At 37.7% G+C, this 22,030-nt stretch overlaps 1 protein-coding gene across 2 annotated transcripts in view; it reads left to right on the top strand.

Moving 5' to 3' along the window:
- The window catches only part of LOC131362771 (uncharacterized), a 28,477-nt gene extending 6,462 nt beyond the window's left edge, over positions 1 to 22,015 (top strand). Inside the window, exons 6-21 of one of the 2 annotated variants that reach the window (XM_058405036.1) lie at positions 387 to 803; positions 2,839 to 3,123; positions 4,908 to 5,336; positions 6,757 to 7,035; positions 8,118 to 8,531; positions 9,516 to 9,947; positions 16,049 to 16,486; positions 18,224 to 18,646; positions 19,242 to 19,502; positions 19,637 to 19,882; positions 19,962 to 20,207; positions 20,326 to 20,583; positions 20,713 to 21,015; positions 21,185 to 21,454; positions 21,561 to 21,644; positions 21,768 to 22,015. In XM_058405036.1, the coding sequence (XP_058261019.1) occupies positions 387 to 803; positions 2,839 to 3,123; positions 4,908 to 5,336; positions 6,757 to 7,035; positions 8,118 to 8,531; positions 9,516 to 9,947; positions 16,049 to 16,486; positions 18,224 to 18,646; positions 19,242 to 19,502; positions 19,637 to 19,882; positions 19,962 to 20,207; positions 20,326 to 20,583; positions 20,713 to 21,015; positions 21,185 to 21,454; positions 21,561 to 21,644; positions 21,768 to 21,831 (4,849 nt within the window). In that variant the 3' untranslated portion in view covers positions 21,832 to 22,015. The remainder of the gene's footprint in view (positions 1 to 386; positions 804 to 2,838; positions 3,124 to 4,907; positions 5,337 to 6,756; positions 7,036 to 8,117; positions 8,532 to 9,515; positions 9,948 to 16,048; positions 16,487 to 18,223; positions 18,647 to 19,241; positions 19,503 to 19,636; positions 19,883 to 19,961; positions 20,208 to 20,325; positions 20,584 to 20,712; positions 21,016 to 21,184; positions 21,455 to 21,560; positions 21,645 to 21,767) is intronic. The other variant, XM_058405037.1, reaches the window with a different exon arrangement.
- The last annotated feature ends 15 nt before the right edge of the window (positions 22,016 to 22,030 follow it).

Here is a 22,030-nt window from a genome sequence, read left to right as displayed (position 1 = left end):
CCTTGATAAAGTAAGCAAAGTGGAAATAATTAATCACTGAAAAAGAAACATTTTTTTTAAATCTGTTTTTCCTTCAACATCAGGAAGAAAACATATGATGGAGCATAAACATTATTATTATCCAAGTACTGTAGGCTTTCTTTTAGTGTCCTTAAGACACCCTCTGTGTTCTAGCAAAGGCTCCTTATAATATTTAGTCAACGAGAAAAAGGAACTTTAGTGACTCGTTACAGGTAGTTTAACAGTAGAGGAAGATATAAACATTTGTCTAAAACAAGTCTCACTGGACATCTGCCAAAGTCCAGAGGAGTGTGTGTGTGTGTGTGTGTGTGTGTGTGTGTGTGTGTAATATAATAATATAAAATAGAGTCTTTACTTTTCTCCAGGTTTGACTCTAAACAGGAAGAGAAAGAACCAGAAGAGAGGTGGAGAACATTTCTACTGGATTTGTGTCTGAAATCAGCTCTACACCAACCACAAAACATTCAGCAGACAGTGGAGACAGTGATGCCTCATTATGATGAAGAACAGAGTGATTTCCTGCTGGATCTGTTCTCACATGTGAAGCAGTATGAGAGTAAAACAGACAGGAGTGTCCTTCCAGCATTGCTGCCAGTTTACCGGTCACTTCCTGCAGTCTGGTCCATAAAGCTCTCAGAGAGAAAAGTCTCCCTCCTCCTAGAAGTGCTGAAACTCCAAACACAGAAGAAACCAGTGGAGCTGATAGACTGGTCAGATGAAGAGAGTGAAGTGAGGAGTTTCCTTCAGTGTCTGCCCTACATCTCACAGCTCAGGTTTAATGAGTAAGTAGTTACAGTTTTCTCAGACTTGTTTTAGTGCTCTGTGCTCCACAGCTGAAGATCTCAGCTCATGTTTAATGAGAAAGTTTACAAAGTTCCTGTGATACAAATGTAACAGATTTAACCCCTGTCACTGTTAGCTAGCTAGCTACCTTACCTCAAACACTGGTTGTTAGCAGGCTAATGTTAGCAAAGTTAAAGGCATTTTGTTTGTCTTTTTTGTTTTAACAGTTTAAAAAAATAAATTGAAAAAATTAATTTTAAATAAAATTAATTTACAAAGTGATTAAACATGTCAGTTCAATATTAAGTTTAAATATACTCTACATTCACTTTTGCAAAATCAACAGTGACTTTCACACAAAACTCCCCTGTGCTAAATACACTTCCAGCTGATTCATGTTGCTAATGATTATTAGCCTTTTAGCTAATGGATCTTAGGCTTTTTTCTAACTAGACACTAACAGTCTAGTTCTGATTGACCCACAGCTAAATATCTAGATAATTTTATCAGTTACCCGAATTACTGCGTTCTGTAGATCATCATTTTCTACATCAGGAGTCAAGAAAACAGACACAAGGTAAAATCTCACCTGTTACTGTACTGATCATCAGTTAAATAGAACTGTCTGATTTGTGTTTTGTGTGAAAATTGATCTGATGTTACTGCACCACTGACTGACCAGCAGAGAGAGAACTAATAATTGTTGGTCAGTTTATCATTATGATGAGAAGGTAGAGATTAGGATGACTAATGTGACCAAAACAGCAGATTATTTATTACTTATAAACTAGGGGTGTAACTGTACATGTATTCTCTCTGAACCATCGCGGTACAGGCGTCATGGACAAATACACTCACAGGCATCCAGAAGGGGGCACATGTGATAGTTAGTGTTGCATTGACACAACAGGAACAAGCAGAAGAAGAGATTTGCTACACACCAATCCAAAACAATAATGGCAAGTGCAGACAGCACACAAGAGCCCAAAGACCCGCCTGCTTGTTTTAAATCTGTAGTGTGGGAAAGTTTCGGGTTTCCTGTGAAGTACAGCAGTAAAGGAGAGCAAGTCGTAGATTGGACAATAACAGTGTGTCAGCGTTGTAAGGCAGCTGTATGGTACGTGAGTGGAAATACGACCAATATGCTAACACATATCAGACGACATCATCCAGATGTGTCAGTCACTGGAGTTGGGGAGAAAAAGACTACAGTAGTGCAACAACTAATCCCTGCAGCTTTTCATCTAAAATGCACCCATATACAGTAGTAGAGGATCCTGGCTTCAAGTATTTATTAAATGTGCTCGAGCCACGTTACAGTGTCCCATCTCATTCGCACATAAGCCAGTCCGTGATCCCTTCTCTATACACACGCACGAGAGCAGTGATTGAACGCGAGTTGTCCACTGCATTCGCTATTGCATTAACAACAGACGGATAGACCTCCTGTGCTAACGATAGCTATCTCGCAGAGACAGCGCATTTCAGCATAATATATATTCGTAATATTTCAATTAATAATAATATCATATGATGAAATGATAAAGTTTTGAAAGTTTAATATATAGTAATAAATAATAAGTTTTTTTTATAATTAAAAATTTTCATTATTCTATTTATTTTGTACTTTCATATCACAAGGAGCTTTTCAGTTCTTCCTGTAGCTGATAGTGACCAAACACTTCTGCCTGTTCAAAATAAACAGAAAAAAGCAAGCATTGGGGATTTGTTTCTTATTCCTGTTGTACTGAACCCGTATCAAACCGTGACCCCCATGCCGAGGTACTTACCGAACCTTGACTTCTGTGTACCATTACACCCCTATTATAAACCAAATCAGTATGAATTTGAAGCAAAATTATTTGCTCCTTTGTTTATTGAGGCTCATGCAATAGTAAATTGGGTCAAGTGATGGTTCTCTTCTTTATTAACCTGGTTACTGTGAGTCTTCAGTGATCCTTGCACTTTTTCAGTGTCTCTAGTTTTATTTTTGTGATATTCGTGCTTACAAATGTGATCATATCTTACAACTAGGTTTGATTCAGACTCTGCATCCATGCAGAGTTTGGTCAATCTGTTCATCTCAGCAGTCGACTGTCAACCTGATAAAGGAGAGAGTTTTACTGAGCTGCTGGCATCAGTGTGCAGCTACGACACATTCCCTTTTGGAGAAGAGGTTCATAGATTCCATGAAAGACAGAGTGATTTCCTGCTGGATCTGTTCTCACATGTGAAGCAGTATGAGAGTAAAACAGACAGGAGTGTCCTTCCAGCATTGCTGCCAGTTTACCGGTCACTTCCTGAAGTCAGGTTTTATGTGTAAGTTGTTAAATTTTTTTCAGATTTGCTTTCTTTTCTTTTCTGTTGTTAGTCCTGAAATGTGAACAATCAGTCCAACCTTTGACATTTTTTTTCTTCTAATCCAATTTTTAAACCTATTTTTTAGTGCATCTTGCTGTGGTATGCAAAAGCTGACACAGTGAATGAAATAAAAATAAAAGACAAATCTTTTATTTTATTCCTCTTTATTAAGTAGTGGTGTAATGAATCACAATTCAGTTTGATTCACAATACTGACTTCATGATTCGATTCAACTCTCAGAAAATTATGGAAGTAAAATAGCAACAAAAGTATTTGAAGCAAAAAAAGGTGCTGAATAGCAGTAACTGGAAAAAAAAAATCCAACGTATTAACAGTGCTCGCATTTTAAGGTTCTGCAATTCAACAAGCTGTGAATTTTTCAAGTGGAGACCCAAAATTGCATTGTTTAAAATTTCAATATTAAATATTCAGATTTTTAAAATTCAACCTTTAATAATTGACAAGACTTTTCAGTGTGTATTTTTCCACTTCCACAAATTCAGTGATTCAAATTCGCCAAGAAATTCAACATTACACATTCAGGTATCGCAGAAAGAGCAATCGAACATTGATGCATAATCGACACCTGCTGCTTTTCCACTTCACCAGCATGTGGTGCAAGCGAGTTTGAGATAATAGCAATAGTTTGCTATTGAGATAATAGCAACAGGTAGACCGAGGCTATCACATCACACTCAGGGATGGATTTTTTTCCAGATACTGCTATTCAGCACCTTTTTTTTTTTTTTTTTGCTTCAAATGGATTTGTCTGCATTTTACTTCCAAATTTAAAAATGAAAAAATTTGGAACAAAAATTAATGAAGAAAAGTTAATACTAAAAAAATCCTCCTATTCCTGAATGCTAAAGAACATGAAATCATGTATAAAACTAAATAGAACATTCACTTTTGAATGTTCACTCAGAAAATCAGAAACTCAGTTCTAAAATATTCATTTGGTCATTTCTGGTCACCTCAGACAGGTTTTTTGTCAATACATGGGGTTTCAATATATATTTTTATCCACTGAGGATAATTTTGCATGATAAATTATAATCAGATGGATTTATGACTCCAAGTGCAGTAATTGTTTTGATTTAAGCAACTGTAATAAATAGTTTAAATATGAAGTTCACTAATAATGTTCATCATGGGCTTTCTATTACGAGAAAAATGATCATTAATTATTGTAGGATTATTACATTTATTTTTATTTTTAGACATATCTTAAATATCCGATGTTTTTTATTTTATTTTTTAGACTCGATTAGAGATCTGCATAAAAGTCCATTTAATATGCTTTCTATACACTTTGCCATTTATTTATTTATTTATTTATTTATTTATTTATTTATTAATTAATGGTTAATAATGAAGAGAGCGCGAGAGAAATGAGACTCAGTTCCTTTCTTCTTTTGTCTGATTTATATCCAGTCTGTTGTGTTAGCGTTCTCTTCATCACTGATTGATATTAAAAAATAAACAAATACATTTCAGTAATCAGTATATGAGAGTTTTCTCCCTTTGTGTGAGAGGGGGCGTGGCCAGAAGGGGGTGTGGTTTTCAGTAGGTATTACGTAGTGCTTGTACTAGGATTTTTCTAATTATTATAAAACATTAACAAAAACAAAAGTAAGTGAGCAAAGTGGAAAAACGTATTTCCTCTGTATTTTTCTCTCTGTATGTGTGAGTGTTCTCTCTGTGTTTACTGTAATAATGTGACTCTTTCCCTTTTCTCCAGGTTTGACTCTAAACAGAAAGAGAAAAAAGAGAGATGGAGAACATTTCTACTGGATTTGTGTCTGCAAACAGCTCTACACCAACCACAAAACATCCAGCAGACAGTGGAGAAAGTGATGCCAGATACTAAATACTATCATTATTATGATGAAGAACAGAGTGATTTCCTGCTGGATCTGTTCTCACATGTGAAGCAGTATGAGAGTAAAACAGACAGGAGTGTCCTTCCAGCATTGCTGCCAGTTTACCGGTCACTTCCTGCAGTCTGGTCCATAAAGCTCTCCGAGAGAAAAGTCTCCCTCCTCCTAGAAGTGCTGAAACTCCAAACACAGAAGAAACCAGTGGAGCTGATAGACTGGTCAGATGAAGAGAGTGAAGTGAGGAGTTTCCTTCAGTGTCTGCCCTACATCTCACAGCTCAGGTTTAAAGTGTAAGTAGTTACAGATTTCTCAGACTTGTTTTAGTGCTCTGTGCTCCACAGCTGATAAAAGATCTGTCTTCTACAAATGAATGTGACTGGCCCTGAACCTGATTTTTACATTAATATATGATTTTGTCAGTAGTGAATCTTCTTTACATGGACCTTATTTCCTGTTGGATTTGTTCCGTTACATAATCCCTACTTGGTGAAGATAAAGATGTTAACTGTTACTGAAAGAGCTGGTCATATTTGATGTTTATTGGTTTAAGTTTTGAAAAAGTTTTTTGCACAATACATGTTGTCAGACCGCTATATATATATATATATATATGTGTGACAATCATATAGTTATTAGTTGGATAGTTTTTCTACAGTTTCTCAAAGCAGTACATCATTTCATTTTATTTAATTTCAGTTACAGTTACATTACACACGTTTTCTTTTTTTCGGTGCTAAGTGTCCTGTGTGTTTGTGTTGTCTTTTTGTACTTGTTTTTGCACTGTCTTGTCTTTGCTCTGTTTGCATCTAGCTGCACACTTTGTACTTTATGTGGCTTCGACAAACTTCTGTCCTAGCTCTCTGTTGTTGTTTTGTGTTTAAACTTTATGTTGTATGTTTCTGTAGCACCAGGTCCTGGAGAAACGTTGTCTCATTTCACTATGTACTGCATCAGCTATATGTGGCTGAAATGACCATAAAGCTTCTTGAATCTTGAAAATGGGAGGGTTTCTAATGCACAGCTGCAGTCATGTGGACTTTTTATTTCTTATAATTACAAATTTAAAACATACATTTTTATTATATATGACTGTGTGTGAGGTTTTAATATTAGCTATCTAATTATTGGGATGATTGAGATGCTGAGACAAATGCAGATTCAGGGGAGGAGCTTTAATGAAACTAAAACAAACCGAGTTAATAATCAAATTCATGGTCAGAAACGCAGACACAGGTCAGATGATCAGTAAATAGAACAGACTGATCAAGACAATAAGACAGAGAACAAGATACAGAAACTAGCTGAAAGCAGGAGAACAGAAACAGTGAAGAAAAGGCTCGGTCCAGTCAGGAACAAAGCAGAACCTGAGTCAGTACTTCAGGAATGAGGTGTGTGTGAAAGTCTCTATAAAATGTGTAGACTGAGTGCACGTGTGATTGAGAACAGGTGAGTGTGATCAGAAGTCAGGTGACTGAACCAGGAAGTGAATGTACAGTGTAGGAAGTGGAGTCCGGTGCAGCCGTGACTGTAGGCCGTGGTGCATGTTGGGAAGTGGAGTTTGTGGATTTGTCATACCTGACAATTATCATGATGATGGATAAAAGAAATCATGATGGAAGGGGAATATTTCCTTATCCAAAATATTAACAATATTAAATATTTAGTTTCTTACCTATTTATTTGTTTTTGTTTTTTTAATTTATTACATAGGAATTATTACCAGAAGCAGAAACCTGCAGCGTTCCTGATGAGTCTCCTCCATCACTCTACAGAAAGTGACAGACACACAGGGGGAAAATCACTGGAGCTGTTAGCATCACTGTGCAATCACACATCTTTTCCTTATGGAGAACGAGACACATTTTATAACAGTGATTTCCTGCTGGATCTGTTCTCACATGTACAACAGTATGAGAGTAAAACAGACAGGAGTGTCCTTCCAGCATTGCTGCCAGTTTACCGGTCACATCCTGCAGTCAGGTTTTATATGTAAGTAGTTACAGTTTTCTCAGATTTGCTTTACTGCTCTGTGCTCCACAGCTGATTAAAACCCTGTTTGTATTTTTTATAATGAAATATTCCAGCAGATAAACATCACCATTTTTAGAATAAAATATCTCATACTGAAAGTGAATAAAATTATTTTCAGCTCAATCTTTTCTGTTTTTAGTCCTGAAATGTGAATAATCAGTTCAAACCCTGAATTAATTCCATTTTTCGTCAAGTTATCTTTTCTAATCCAATTTTTAAAACTTTTTACTACTTGAATCTGGTCGTTCCAAATGTGAAAAAAGATGAACTCCCCTTTAAGTGACTCTGATTACGGCACACAGTGAATATTCTCACCATGATTTAGAGCTACAAATAAAATAACATTTTAGCAGTTTACATAGATTGAATATAATAAACTTTATCATCTGCTTCCTATGTCATGAAAATAAAAATCAGATTATTCAATTATTATATGATAATTACATCTATTTTTAAACATATTTTTAAAATCCCATGTTATTTAATTTTATTTTTAACACTCAAGCAGAAAACTGCATAGAAATCCAATGAGTATGCTTTCTATAGTTATTATTTATTTATTTATTTATTTATTTATTTATTTTATTATTAATTATTTACTTATTTTTTTTATAAATAACACTTTTTTAATCAGAACTGGTAGATTGCTGCAGTAAAATCAGGGTTATTAATGAAGAGAGAAACGAGACTCAGTTCTTTTCTTCTTTTGTCTGATTTATATCCAGTCTGTTGTGTTAGCGTTCTCTTCATCACTGAGTGATATTAAAAAATAAAACAAATACATTTCAGTAATCAGTATATGAGAGAGTTTACTCAGCTTGTGTGTGTGTGTAGGGGGGGTCATGGTCAGGAGGGGGTGTGGTTTTCAGCAGTTCTGCATCTTTTGAACTAGGAGTATTCCAATAACAAAACAAAACAAATGTAAGGAAGCAAAGTAAAAAAAAAAAAAAAAACTTTTTTCCTCTGTATTTTTCTCTCTGTATGTGTGAGTGTTCTCTCTGTGTTTACTGTAATAATGTGACTCTTTCACTTTTCTCCAGGTATGACTTCATACAGGAAGACAAAAAAGAGAGATGGAGAACATTTCTACTGGATTTGTGTCTGAAATCAGCTCTACACCAACCACAAAACATCAGGCAGACAGTGGAGGAAGTGATGCCATCTAATACTGAAGATCTGAGTGATTTCCTGCTGGATCTGTTCTCACATGTGAAGCAGTATGAGAGTAAAACAGGCAGTAAAACAGTCCTTCCAGCATTGCTGCCATTTTACCGGTCACTTCCTGCAGTCTGGTCCGTAAATCTCTCCGAGAGAAAAGTCTCCCTCCTCCTAGAAGTGCTGAAACTCCAAACACAGAAGAAACCAGTGGAGCTGATAGACTGGTCAGATGAAGAGAGTGAAGTGAGGAGTTTCCTTCAGTGTCTGCCCTACATCTCACAGCTCAGGTTTAATGAGTAAGTAGTTACAGTTTTCTCAGACTTGTTTTAGTGCTCTGTGCTCCACAGCTGATAAAAGAACTGTCTTAAGAAAATATTTCTACAAATGAATGTGACTGGCCCTGAGCCTGATTTTTACATTAATATATGATTTTGTCAGTAGTGAATCTTCTCTACATGGACCTTATTTCCTGTTGGATTTGTTCCGTTACATAATCCCTACTTGGTGAAGATAAAGATGTTAACTGTTACTGAAAGAGCTGGTCATATTTGATGTTTATTGGTTTAAGTTTTGAAAAAGTTTGTTGCACAATACATGTTGTCAGACCGCTATATATATATATATATATCCAACTAATAACATATATGATTGTCACACACATATATATATATATATATATATATATATATATATATATATATATATATATAATGTGACAATCATATATGTGACAGTCATATATTTTATTAGTTGGATAGTTTTTCTACAGTTTCTCAAAGCAGTACATCATTTCATTTTATTTAATTTCAGTTACAGTTACATTACACACGTTTTCTTTTTTTCGGTGCTAAGTGTCCTGTGTGTTTGTGTTGTCTTTTTGTACTTGTTTTTGCACTGTCTTGTCTTTGCTCTGTTTGCATCTAGCTGCACACTTTGTACTTTATGTGGCTTCGACAAACTTCTGTCCTAGCTCTCTGTTGAAAGTCTCTATAAAATGTGTAGACTGAGTGCACGTGTGATTGAGAACAGGTGAGTGTGATCAGAAGTCAGGTGACTGAACCAGGAAGTGAATGTACAGTGTAGGAAGTGGAGTCCGGTGCAGCCGTGACTGTAGGCCGTGGTGCATGTTGGGAAGTGGAGTTTGTGGATTTGTTATACCTGATAATTATCATGATGATGGAAGATAAATCTTAGTTTATCCAAAATTAATAACAATAAAAATAGTTTGGTTTCATATTTACTGTTACTTGTTTATTTGTTTGTTTGTTCATTTTTTTTAGGTATGAATACAAGAAGCGGAAACCTGCAGAGTTCCTGATGAGTCTCCTCCATCACTCTACAGAAAGTGACAGACACACAGGGGGAAAATCACTGGAGCTGTTAGCATCACTGTGCAATCACACATATTTTCCTTATGGAGAACACTACACATGGAATAACAGTGATTTCCTGCTGGATCTGTTCTCACATGTGAAGCAGTATGAGAGTAAAACAGACAGGAGTGTCCTTCCAGCATTGCTGCCAGTTTACCGGTCACTTCCTGCAGTCTGGTCCATAAAGCTCTCCGAGAGAAAAGTCTCCCTCCTCCTAGAAGTGCTGAAACTCCAAACACAGAAGAAACCAGTGGAGCTGATAGACTGGTCAGATGAAGAGAGTGAAGTGAGGAGTTTCCTTCAGTGTCTGCCCTACATCTCACAGCTCAGGTTTAAAGAGTAAGTAGTTACAGATTTCTCAGACTTGTTTTAGTGCTCTGTGCTCCACAGCTGAAGATCTCAGAGCTCATGTTTAATGGGAAAGTTTACAAAGTTCCTATGTTTATAGGCAAATTATACAGATTATTATCAAATTATACTAACCCCTGTTACTGATTTGAACTGTCATTGTTAGCTAGCTAACTATGTTACCTTAAACCTGCTAACACTGGTTGTTAACAGGCTAATATTAGCAAAGTTAAAGGCATTTTGTTTGTATTTTGTTTAAGTATTTTTAAGTTTTTGAAAAAAAATTATATATTAAATAAAATAAGTAAAAAATAGTAAATACAATCTCAAGTTTAAATATACTCTACAATAATTTCTGAAAAATCAGCAGTGCCTTTCACACGAAACTCCTCTATGCCAAATACACTTCCAGCTGATTCATGTTGCTAATGATTATTAACCTTTTAGCTAATGGATCTTAAGCCTTTTTCTAACTAGACACTAACAGTCTAGTTCTGATTGACCCACAGCTAAATATCTAGATAATTTCATCAGTTACCCGAATTACTGCATTCTGTAGATCATCATTTTGTATATCGGGAGTCAAGAAAACAGACACAAGGTAAAATCTCACCTGTTACTGTACTGATCATCAGTTAAATAGAACTGTCTGATTTGTGTTTTGTGTGAAATTTGATCTGATGTTACTGCACCACTGACTGACCAGCAGAGAATAATTTTTGGTCAGTTTATCATTATGATGAGAAGGTAGAGACTAGGATGACTAATGTGACTAAAACAGCAGATTATTTATTACTTATAAAGCAAATCATTATGAATTTGAAGTGAAATTATTTGCTCCTTGATTTACTGTGACACATGCAGTAGTAAACTGGGTAAAGTGTTGACTCTCATCCAATGTTGGGGAGTAGCTAGTTACATGTAATGGCGTTATGTAATTTAATTACAAAATAAATGTAACAGTAATTCGTTACAGTTACTTTGAAAAATGTGTAATTAAATTACAGTTACTTATGAAAATGTTAAAGATTACAAATAGGGTTACATCTGAATATTTTCTTTCAAAAAACTAGGATATGCTGAATTAATATTAATTTGTTGCTAGTATTTGTTAAAGCAATGCTATTCTGATGCTTTTGATTTGGTTCTCTGGTTTGAATTTGCGCGCGAGTCTGACAATTACATTAATCCAAGTTGGACACTATTGCCGCTGAAAGCTTTAGGCTACTTTAGGTGTGTTTACATGGACACTTGTAATCCGATCGTAACAGGACTAGAAGCACAATCAGATTAAAAAAGTGTCATGTAAACACGTCAATCATATGGAATTTGCCACATCCGATTAAAATTTCAATCGGATGGTAAGGGGTGGTTTAAACCATTTTTAGTCCGATCGAGAGGACGTGTAAACACTTAATCGGATGGAATATGTTCCTGGAAAGTTCTGCGCATGTGCAATGACACAAGAATGGTGTATGACGTACGGATGTTACGGTGGAAATCCTGTTTTCGTGGACTGTGCGCATGTCAAAAGATCTAATCCGATTCTAATCATGTCTCATGTAAAAGCGCATAACAATCTGATTACTTTATACCGCGTTCATGTAAACACTACTATTGGATTCGTCAGTATGACTGAATTCACTCCGATCAGATTAAAAAGTGTCCATGTAAACACACCTTGAGAGTTGCCACCATGGCGAGTGATAAAAATGCATTTCAGTCCTGGAAATTTAAAAATAATTTCATCCTAAAATCCAATAAGGGGCAAATGTAACAGTTCAGTGCAAAATTTGTTTGCCGGCTGTTAAAATGCATTCAACATCAAAGACTTCAATGTCGAACCTGAGGAAGCATCTGCAGGTATGTAACCTAGCCTGTCTTTATTTTATAAAAGCATATGGTTTTTGCAGTGGCGGACCGTGCATTTCACACCTAGGCCTTTGCTGGTGTCCTTCCTGAATTAATCCACCTCTATACCATCATTATGACCCCCTGACATTTTCTACTCAGCCCTCCTAAAATTCTGCGATTCTCCATAAACTGTACACAAATTGGTGATCTCCTCAGTCCCCTTTAAATTTCATATGAAACGCGGCGGCAGACTTCGGCTGTTTGCCGTTTTTCAGCGCATTCTTTAATCCGCAGACCGCGGCGTCGCAGAGCGAGGATCAGAGGACAAGTGTGTGTGTGTGTGTGTGTGTGTGTGTGTGTGAGTGTGTGAGTGTGTGTGTGTGTGAGTGTGTGTGTGTGTGTGTGTGTGTGTGTGTGTGAGTGTGTGAGTGTGTGATCAGGAAGACTCACATTTGGCTTGTTCAATACTCAAATGTTATACACATCTATGCAATACAGTGGAATTCTGCAATAAGTTTACCATCCTACCCTGTTAGTCAAACCTTTATTTTATTTCGTTTATTTATTTATTACTATTATACCCTCATTGGGGGCTGAGCCCCTCTTAAATGAAAATTCTAGAATCGCCCCTGGAAGCCACAGCAATAGATACTAATCAACCTTTAAATACCAAGTAAAAAATAAATTAGTCTACAGTATTTCACACCTCACAAGGAATAGTCCATTTTATGACGGTTACTTTTCTCAGAAAAGACATTCTTGATGCCGTATGCAGCAAACTGCAATCTCCGGAGGACGCAGCATCCGAAATGAGATGCAGTGAATATAGAAACAATATATATAGGCGGGTCGCTGCCTCTGACTACTCCAACTATCCAATCAAAGGACGGGAAATTGCTGACGTAATCGTACGCCTGCTAGATGGCCCCAGTGACGCCAACTTGAAATCTGATTGGTTAATGTAACAATTTCATTGCCACTTATTTTAAACTACGGGAACCTGCACTTTGAATTCTGAAGACCTTACGGCAGATTTTCACTCTAGCAACACATGATGTCAGCCACTGGCTGAAATATGATTGGATAAATACTCTTATCATAAATATTCACTACTAGAAGCAGCGCAATCGAGAGAAAAGCTATGAAATGTAGAGAATAGACTATTGGGAATAATTTAATACACATTCATGTAAAAAAAATATTATATATTTTAAAATGCAAGTCAGTGATTCAGATCACTGACCACTAAAGACAGATTTACAAACAATCTGCCAGATCCGTCTCAACTTCTTACTAGATCCCGAAATGCAGATGAAGCACTAGGTGAAGTAACCAACAGCATAGGCAATATTTTTACCAGCACACGAGACACTGTTGCCCCCATCCAACTAAAAAAGGTCAGAGATAAAACACCTGCACCATGGTACAATAGTCATACTCACGCCCTCAAGAGAGCAACCCGTAACCTCGAGTGAAAGTGGAGAAAAACAACATTAGAAGTTTTTAGAATTGTGTATAAAGACTGTCTGTCCAACTATAGACAGGCTCTAAAAGCTGCTAGGGCTGAGCATCTGAGCAATCTGATAGAAATAAACCAGAACAATCCCAGATTCTTATTTAGTACAGGGGCTAAACTAACAAAACATCAGATTTCTGGAGAGAGTATTTCAGCACAGTTTAGTAGTGAGGACTTTATGAATTTCTTCACTAAAAAATTGATAGTATCAGGAACAAAATATCGGATGTTCAACCACTGATGGCATCCGGTGATCCAGACCAGCCTATAGCTCCACACTTAAAGCTACAATGCTTTACAGCATAGGGCAGGAAGAGCTAGCTAAACTTATCACCACGGCTAAATCAACAACGTGTTTGCTAGATCCAATTCCAACCAGATTGCTGAAAGAAGTGATACATGCAGCTGGAGAGCCTCTTCTCAATATTATTAACTCTTCTTTATTTCTAGGTCATGTCCCAAAATCTCTTAAGTTAGCCGTTATTAAGCCTCTTCTTAAGAAACCGAAACTAGACCCTGATGAAATATCAAATTACAGACCTATTTCAAACCTTCCGTTTATATCTAAACTATTAGAAAAGGTGTCAGCCCACTTATGCTCCTTCCTACAGGAAAACAGTATCCTTGAAGAATTTCAGTCAGTTTTTAGGCCCCATCATAGTACAGAAACTGCACTAGTTAAAATCACAAATGACTTGATTTTAGCTTTGGACCAAGGCTGCATCTCCATTTTAGTCCTGCTTGATCTTAGTGCTGCATTCAACACTATAGATCATAATATCCTCATAGATCGCTTACAAGATCACACAGGTATGCAGGGACAGGCATTAAAATGGTTTAGATCCTACCTGTCTGATCGATACCACTTTTTAGATTTAAATGGAGAACTGTCCAGTGTAGTGCCAGTGAAATACGTGGTCCCACAAGGGTCAGTTTCAGGACCTCTGCTTTTCTCGGTATACATGCTTCCATTGGGTAACATCATTAGAAGGCATGGAATTAGTTTCCATTGTTTCATCGTCAAAGATATTAGAGATTGGATGACCGATAATTTCCAATTATTAAATTCTGATAAGACAGAGATATTACTTATTGGCCCAAAAACCAGTACACAGAAACTCTCGTAATTCAGCTTGCATCTAGAAGGATGCACTGTTACTACTAGCTCAACAGTGAAAGACCTGGGCATAATATTAGACAGCAACTTCTCCTTTGAAAATCATATTTCCAATATCACAAAAACAGCCTTCTTCCATCTTAGAAATATTGCCAAGCTTAGGAACATTTTATCTGTATCTGATGCAGAAAAACTAGTTCATGCATTCATGACCTCCAGACTGGACTATTGTAATGCATTACTAGGTGGTTGTCCTGCATCTTCAATAAACAAGCTACAGTTAGTCCAGAATGCAGCCGCCAGAGTTCTTACCAGATCAAGAAAATTTGATCATATTACCCCAATATTATCATCCTTGCACTGGCTACCTGTTAAGTTTAGAATTGACTATAAATTAGCTCTGCTTGTGTACAAGGCTCTAATTGGTTGAGCTCCCACCTATCTCTCCAGTCTTTTAACATGTTACAATCCACCACGCTCTTTAAGATCACAAAATGCCGGACTTCTAGTAGTTCCCAGAATATCAAAGTCCAAAAAACAGGGTACAGCATTTTTCGTATTTAGCTCCAAAACTTTGGAATAGTCTTCCTGACAGTGTTCGGGGTTCAGACACAGTCTCCCAGTTTAAATGTAGACTAAAGACTTATCTCTTCAGCCTGGCATACATCTAACACTTCCCATAACCTTGTGCTCCCATACATCTGATTAAATGCACATTCATCTAGTACTGCTAATATTATGAACAGCAGCTACGCTAATGCTGTTCCATTGTTTCCCTTCTTCTACCCATCCTGAGGCATACAGAGACTGTGCCGGCTCCAGTGGCATCCAGCTCCAGCTGGGTTCTGCTTGTGAGGATTGGGATATTCAAGCAGCGCCATGGACAACAACCTCCTCATTGATCTACATAACACTATACACGTGCTGTATCTGCATCACACAGTTGTCACCAAAATGAGGATGGGTTCCCTTTTGAGTCTGGTTCCTCTGAAGGTTTCTTCCTCATACCATCTCATACCATCTAAGGGAGTTTTTCCTTGCCACAGTCGCCTCAGTCACCTCAGGCTTGCTTACTTGGGATAACATCTAGGACTGTCTGTCTGTTTGTCTGTTTATATGTTTGTTGTTTTCTTATGTCGTTTCTCATGTAAAGCTGCTTTGAGACAATGCTCTTTGTTAAAAGTGCTATACAAATAAATTTGAATTGAATTGAATTTAGGCCAGCAGAGAAGGTCTTGCTGGCCCTGACGGTTCGCCACTGGGTTTGTGTCATTATTGTGAGTGTACAGAAATAAAAACAGACCCTCTAGTTTTGAATGATATATTACTCGTTTCTGTATAATAAAAAGTGACGGAGTAGTCAGTCGATTTACGCTAGCGGTGTGGAAAAAAATCCACCAAAATGCACTACTTATTACATTTTAAACAGAGTAACTTGTAATCTGTAACCTATTACATTTCCAAAATTACCTTCCCAACACTGCTCTCATCACGTCTTTATTAACCTGGTTACTGTGAGTCTTCAGTGATCTTTGCACCTTTTCAGTGTCTCTATTTTTATTTTTGTGATATTCATGCTCATTAACATAATTCTTTTCTTTCTAGGTTTGATTCAGACTCTTCATCCATGCAGATTTTGGTGAATCTGATCATTGCAGCAGTCGACTGTCAATCAGATAAAGGAGAGAGTTTTACTGAGCTGCTGGCATCAGTGTGCAGCTACGACACATTCCCTTTTGGAGAAGAGTTTGAGGAATTCCATGAAGGACAGAGTGATTTCCTGCTGGATCTGTTCTCACATGTGAAGCAGTATGAGAGTAAAACAGACAGGAGTGTCCTTCCAGCATTGCTGCCAGTTTACCGGTCACTTCCTGCAGTCTGGTCCATAAAGCTCTCAGAGAGAAAAGTCTCCCTCCTCCTAGAAGTGCTGAAACTCCAAACACAGAAGAAACCAGTGGAGCTGATAGACTGGTCAGATGAAGAGAGTGAAGTGAGGAGTTTCCTTCAGTGTCTGCCCTACATCTCACAGCTCAGGTTTAAAGTGTAAGTAGTTACAGATTTCTCAGACTTGTTTTAGTGCTCTGTGCTCCACAGCTGATAAAAGATATATGATTTTGTCAGTAGTGAAACTTCTCCTCCTCATGGACCTTATTTCCTCTTTGATTTATTCTGTTACATAAATCCTACTTCATGAAGATAAAGAGGTTCATTGTTTCTGAAAGAGCTGGTCATATTTGATGTGTTTATTGGTTAAAGTTTTGAAAATGGGAGGGTTTCTAACTCACACAGCTGCAGTTGTGTGGACTTTTTTTTTCCTTAAAATTACAAATTTTAAACATACATTTTATTTTATATGACTGTGTGTGAGCTTTTAATATTAGCTATCTAATTATTGTGATTGAGATGCTGAGACAAATGCAGATGCAGGGGAGGAGCTTTAATGAAACTAAAACAAACAGTCCGAGTTAATAATCAAATTCATGGTCAGAAACGCAGACACAGGTCAGATGATCAGTAAACAGAACAGACTGATCAAGACAATAAGACAGAGAACAAGATACAGAAACTAACTGAAAGCAGGAGAACAGAAACAGTGAAGAAAAGGCTCGGTCCAGTCAGGAACAAAGCAGAACCTGAGTCAGTACTTCAGGAATGAGGTGTGTGTGAAAGGGCTAGTCTACATGTATATGGGTATTTTTAAAAATGGTGTTTTTCCTCCTTTGTTTTAAAAAAAAATCTTGTCCACTTGAAAACACAAAAACCCTGTCTGAAGCACTGTCAAGAGCATGCCAAAACAACAGGTGGCGATATAATCTCAAACGTAAAGCCATATTGGCCAATCAGAAGCCTGAGACGCCAGCTTCACAAGCAGTGTTGCCAGATTGGGTGCGTTTCTGCCCAATTGGGCCTCTCTGGTCACATCTCACTGGGAAGAAATTCATTGGGCGGGCTGTTTTTTTATGCAACAGGCAGGTTTTTATTTTTAACTATAATTATAATATTTTATTAATTTTCTATTCAAAGGAACTTTACAATAAAGTGTATTATGTAATGTTGACGTTTTAATTATATGGTTCAGTTTAGCCAATTAGGTTCAGGAGAGTCGTTGTTGTAATCGTTGTAATCGTTAAGCCAATATCACAAAGTTATTAACTGTAATAACTGTTTGTTATTGTATTAGTTATAACAGTGTGCCTTTTGGGCTGGGAATTTTTAAAATGGGCAGGTTTTAAGCTGTAGTTGGGCTGGAAATCTTAAATCCAATCTGGCAACCCTGTTCACAAGCCAAAACTCTCCGGTTTCTCTGTCTACACAATAACACTGAAAACTGAGTTTTTAAAAAACTTCACTCTGGCAGGAGTTTTCAAAAAAAGTTCGGATTCAGTGACCGGATGCTGCGTTTGCGTGTGGACGAACGGACAAACCGCATAAAAAAGCTTTGGTTTTAAAAATACCCGTGTTCGTGTGGACAGGGCCTCAGTCTCTATAAAATGTGTAGACTGAGTGCACGTGTGACTGAGAACAGGTGAGTGTGATCAGAAGTCAGGTGACCAGGAAGTGAATGTACAGTGTAGGAAGTGGAGTCCGGTGCAGCCGTGACTGTAGGCCGTGGTGCATGTTGGGAAGTGGAGTTTGTGGATTTGTCATACCTGACAATTATCATGATGATGGATAAAAGAAATCATGATGGAAGGCAAATATTTGCTTATCCAAAATATTAACAATATAAAACGTTTACTTTCTTACATATATATTTGTTTTTGTTTATTTATTAAATAGGAATGATTACCAGAAGCCGAAACCTGCAGAGTTCCTGATGAGTCTCCTCCATCACTCTACAGAAAGTGACAGACACACAGGGGGAAAATCACTGGAGCTGTTAGCATCACTGTGCAATCACACATCTTTTCCTTATGGAGAACACTACACATGGAATAACAGTGAATTCCTGCTGGATCTGTTCTCACATGTGAAGCAGTATGAGAGTAAAACAGACAGGAGTGTCCTTCCAGCATTGCTGCCAGTTTACCGGTCACTTCCTGCAGTCTGGTCCATAAAGCTCTCCGAGAGAAAAGTCTCCCTCCTCCTAGAAGTGCTGAAACTCCAAACACAGAAGAAACCAGTGGAGCTGATAGACTGGTCAGATGAAGAGAGTGAAGTGAGGAGTTTCCTTCAGTGTCTGCCCTACATCTCACAGCTCAGGTTTGATCTGAATGCTGCATCTTACAGATCAACACCTACACCCTTGCTTATTAATATAAGTTTTTTTTAGTGTTAATAGAGACAAAATCTAAAGTGCACTCTGTAATATGTTGTCCATTATTATATAAATTAGTTGAATAATCTGTTCATCTTATCTTTCTCATCTTCAGAAGAACTTTCCTAATTCTGATTAGTCATCTACATAATTGTATTTCATCTGTAACTGATAGTATTTCGAGTTGAAAATGGATAAAAATTTGTCTAAGCTCCTGTTTTGTAGTCATACATCTTATTTAATATGATAATCTCGAATCAGCACTTTCAGCACGTAATATTGCGAATTCAGCACTTTCAGTATTATGTTTAAGACAGTTAAACTTTAAAATCTGCAGGATTTTTCAGGTTACTCTTAGTTCTGATTTTTAGGAAACTAAACAGTAATTTATTTCATTTGTTTTCCCAGAATTCCACTGTAAAACCAGGATTTTGTGACTAATACATATAGTATCAGCTCTAGCATGTTATTTTGGAATTTTATAAACAACAATTTAAAAGTTGCTCCATTCATGTTTTTCATTAAACCTGTCTGTTTTAGATGTGAAGAAACGTTAATTCCATGTTTAAGTAAAGCAGCTGCTGACCACACAGAAGACACGAAGCTGGTGAGGGCTTTCTTTGCTGCTGTGGACTTCATCTTCATTATAGATTGGGTTTTAACCACTCGTGAGTGCAGGGCTGTGGGGAAATTACTGAATCTCTCAGACTCTAAACTCAAACTCACTCTGAAACCCCAAGCCATCTCTCTCCGAGGGGCCAGACTTCTCTTCAGACACACCACACACCTACAGAAACTCTGGTATGTGTTATTAATCAGTTTCTTTATTTTCACTCCAGTCTATGTAACATCATTAAGGTTTGACATGTTTTAGTGAAATTGATCTGGACTGTGAATTTCTCTTTGATGAATGTGTTTGTGTGAACGTTTGTCAGCCTGAGTGAGCGTGTGGTAGGGAGGATGGTACGAGCATTTCGAGCAGTGAGAGCCGGTGGCTCTTTGGTCATTGAGGAGCTCTGTCTGGACTTTAACAGCTCAAACCCAGAGATCTTCAGATTTCTGAGCAGTTTCTCCTCCCTCCTGAACATCTGGACTGTTCACTGTGTGAACCTCACTGAGTGCAGGATGGAGGCTCAGTCTCTCATCAGCCTCATGCGTCATCCTGGCCATTTCAATATCAGGTCAGTTCACAGTTTACATCTTTATTGTGGAAAAGTGGTCAGTATTTTTTATTTTTAAACATCATGTGTCTGTGTGTAGATTATCAAAAGCGACTCTCCAGCAGTTTACTGGTCTGCTGTATGAGGCTCAGGATGGGGAACTGACCCGCTTTTTCCTGGAGAAGGTGGGAGGAGACCTGACTTCCTGTTCTCTCAGTTGGGAGGAGCTTATCTATTTTCTCCAGCAGCGAGTTTGCCGCATTAGTGTGAACATCAGAAAGAGCAAAATCACATATAAACACACCAGAGAGATTCTTCCTCTACTGTCTGAAATTCAGTTTAAACGGTAAGAAGGTAGAAATGTAACGTGTAACAAATCTCATATTGTCTCTCCTGTATTGGATTAACAGAAGAATAATATTGAGAGTTAAATTTATGGATGGATGTGTTTGTAACCTCCACAGATTGAACCCCAGTGTTGCGCTGTCAATCATCAGAGAGATCTATGAGACTGGCTCTGCTCACTGTGTGTCCAGTCTGTTGAGTTCAGTACACAACTGTATCAACCTGAACAATACACAGCTGGACTCATACCACTGTACTGCCCTGTGCTTCACCCTCCAACACTGTACATCTGTCTCTCTGAGCCTGCTGTGGACCTCCATACCAGAGGGGGAGCTGGTGAAGATTCTGCCTCTGTTCAACAGAGTTTCTCAGCTCAGGTAACTCAGTGTTCACATGGACAATACCTGGAAAAGAAATCTACATGTTTAAGTAACAGAAATTGCAGTAATAGATACAAATACATAAATGTTTGTAACACTTAAAATGCTTCTTTTCTTTGCTCTCAGTGTTGACAGGTCCCTGTTGCTGAAGATACTCCACTGTTGCAGTATCTCTGAGCTCCAGCAGGGGGCAGCAGCAGCACTTTTCTCTGCTCTGCAGAACAGACTGGACTTCTCTTGTAGCACTGGATTAGATCTGAGCACAGAAACACAGAATAACACTCTGAATCTGACCACTGAGGACTGCAGAGACATCAGCACTGCCATCCAGAAATCTCATCAACATACAGAGCTCATTCTAGAGGACTGTGAACTGGAGGACACTGGAGTGGACATGTTCTTACTTATTGTACATACTGTGAGACTACGGTGAGACACATACAGGACAAAGCTCAGTCAAGACTCAGTGGCAGAAACTGAAATGTACATTGTGTGATTATTAAAGGTTTAACTGGCCGTGTTCTAAATAGTCTCTCTCTCTCTCTCTCTCTCTCTCTCTCTCTCTCTCTCTCTCTCTCTCTCTCTTGTTCTTACTCAGCTGTAGTAAACCTTTGTTGCTCCGGTTCCTGGCTCTTCTCCGTGTGATGAATGAGTCAGACTGTATGAGACATGTTATGTCCCTCTCAAAGGCACTGAATAGAGAAATGGACCTCAGTGAGACACCTCTGGACCTCCATGACTATAGATCATTAGCTTTGTTTCTGGAATTTTCTGATGGTCTGTCAGAACTGGACCTCAGCCACTGCAAGCTCACTGATCACGGCCTGGAGCTGCTGTTACCACATCTGGATAAAGTAAAGGTCCTGGAGTGAGTATACACTGTGTGTGTGTGTGTGTGTGTGTTTGAGAGTGTGTGTGTATATTATCTGCAGTTACATTTGCACTCATTGTATGTGTATGTTTGTTGTTATTAGTCTGAGTCACAATACCATAGATGACCGTTTAGCAGGAAGAATCTACACAGTTGTTTCCACCAGCAGCAACATACAGACAGTTCGGTAGGTTTGTGCGTGTGTGGTTGTGGTGCTTGTACACACTTACTGTACACTGGATATATGCATATAGATGGTTATGGACCGTTTTAATTAAATTTTAAATATTTATATTTTTTGTGTGTTTAGACTCAACAACAACAGAATTAGTGAAGAGACTTTCCAAAAAGACAAGCTCTTCGAGATCTGGTGATGACCGTGGACTGTTTTCATACTTCTACTTAAACAGTACGAGTAAAGAACCGTATATCAACAAGTTAACAAGAGAGAGACATCATTACTCTCGTGTCTTATTCTACTGTTCTTTTAGTACTGTGTTTGTTCTTCTGCAGTTCCTGTCTGTCTAATATGTTTGAAGTTTCATGGCTTGAGATACAGTTGTGTTCAAAATA

This window comes from Hemibagrus wyckioides, linkage group LG12, assembly GCF_019097595.1.
Source record: "Hemibagrus wyckioides isolate EC202008001 linkage group LG12, SWU_Hwy_1.0, whole genome shotgun sequence".
Lineage (NCBI taxonomy): Eukaryota > Metazoa > Chordata > Actinopteri > Siluriformes > Bagridae > Hemibagrus > Hemibagrus wyckioides.
The sequence above is the reverse complement of the archived record's forward strand: the minus strand, read 5'-3'. Positions and strand labels throughout refer to the sequence as shown.